We start from the raw sequence: 213 nt of genomic DNA, 5'->3' as shown, positions 1-213 counted from the left end.
ATGGCTCTCCTCATTACGGTCTCTAATATAATGACCAAGAGCAGTGGTCATATTCTCCAAGTATTTCACCACTGGGGATTTTAGAGGGATTGCAACATCGCCAAGACACAGATGTTCACTGTTTCCTGAAGAGAAATAAGAGTTTATTATCCTGAAAGGAATTACTAACTAAAATAAGAAATAACCATATGAAAAGCCATTCATTTTACAGAT

At 36.2% G+C, this 213-nt stretch overlaps 1 protein-coding gene across 1 annotated transcript in view; it reads right to left on the bottom strand.

Moving 5' to 3' along the window:
• LOC119590830 overlaps positions 1-213 on the bottom strand; it is a 17,599-nt gene that overhangs the window by 10,256 nt on the left and 7,130 nt on the right. Inside the window, exon 3 of the mRNA XM_037939586.1 lies at positions 2-125. Coding sequence (XP_037795514.1) covers positions 2-125 — 124 coding nt within the window. The remainder of the gene's footprint in view (position 1; positions 126-213) is intronic.

The sequence above is a fragment of the Penaeus monodon genome, chromosome 27 (assembly GCF_015228065.2).
Source record: "Penaeus monodon isolate SGIC_2016 chromosome 27, NSTDA_Pmon_1, whole genome shotgun sequence".
Taxonomy (NCBI): domain Eukaryota; kingdom Metazoa; phylum Arthropoda; class Malacostraca; order Decapoda; family Penaeidae; genus Penaeus; species Penaeus monodon.
This window is presented reverse-complemented; position numbering and strand designations above follow the sequence as displayed.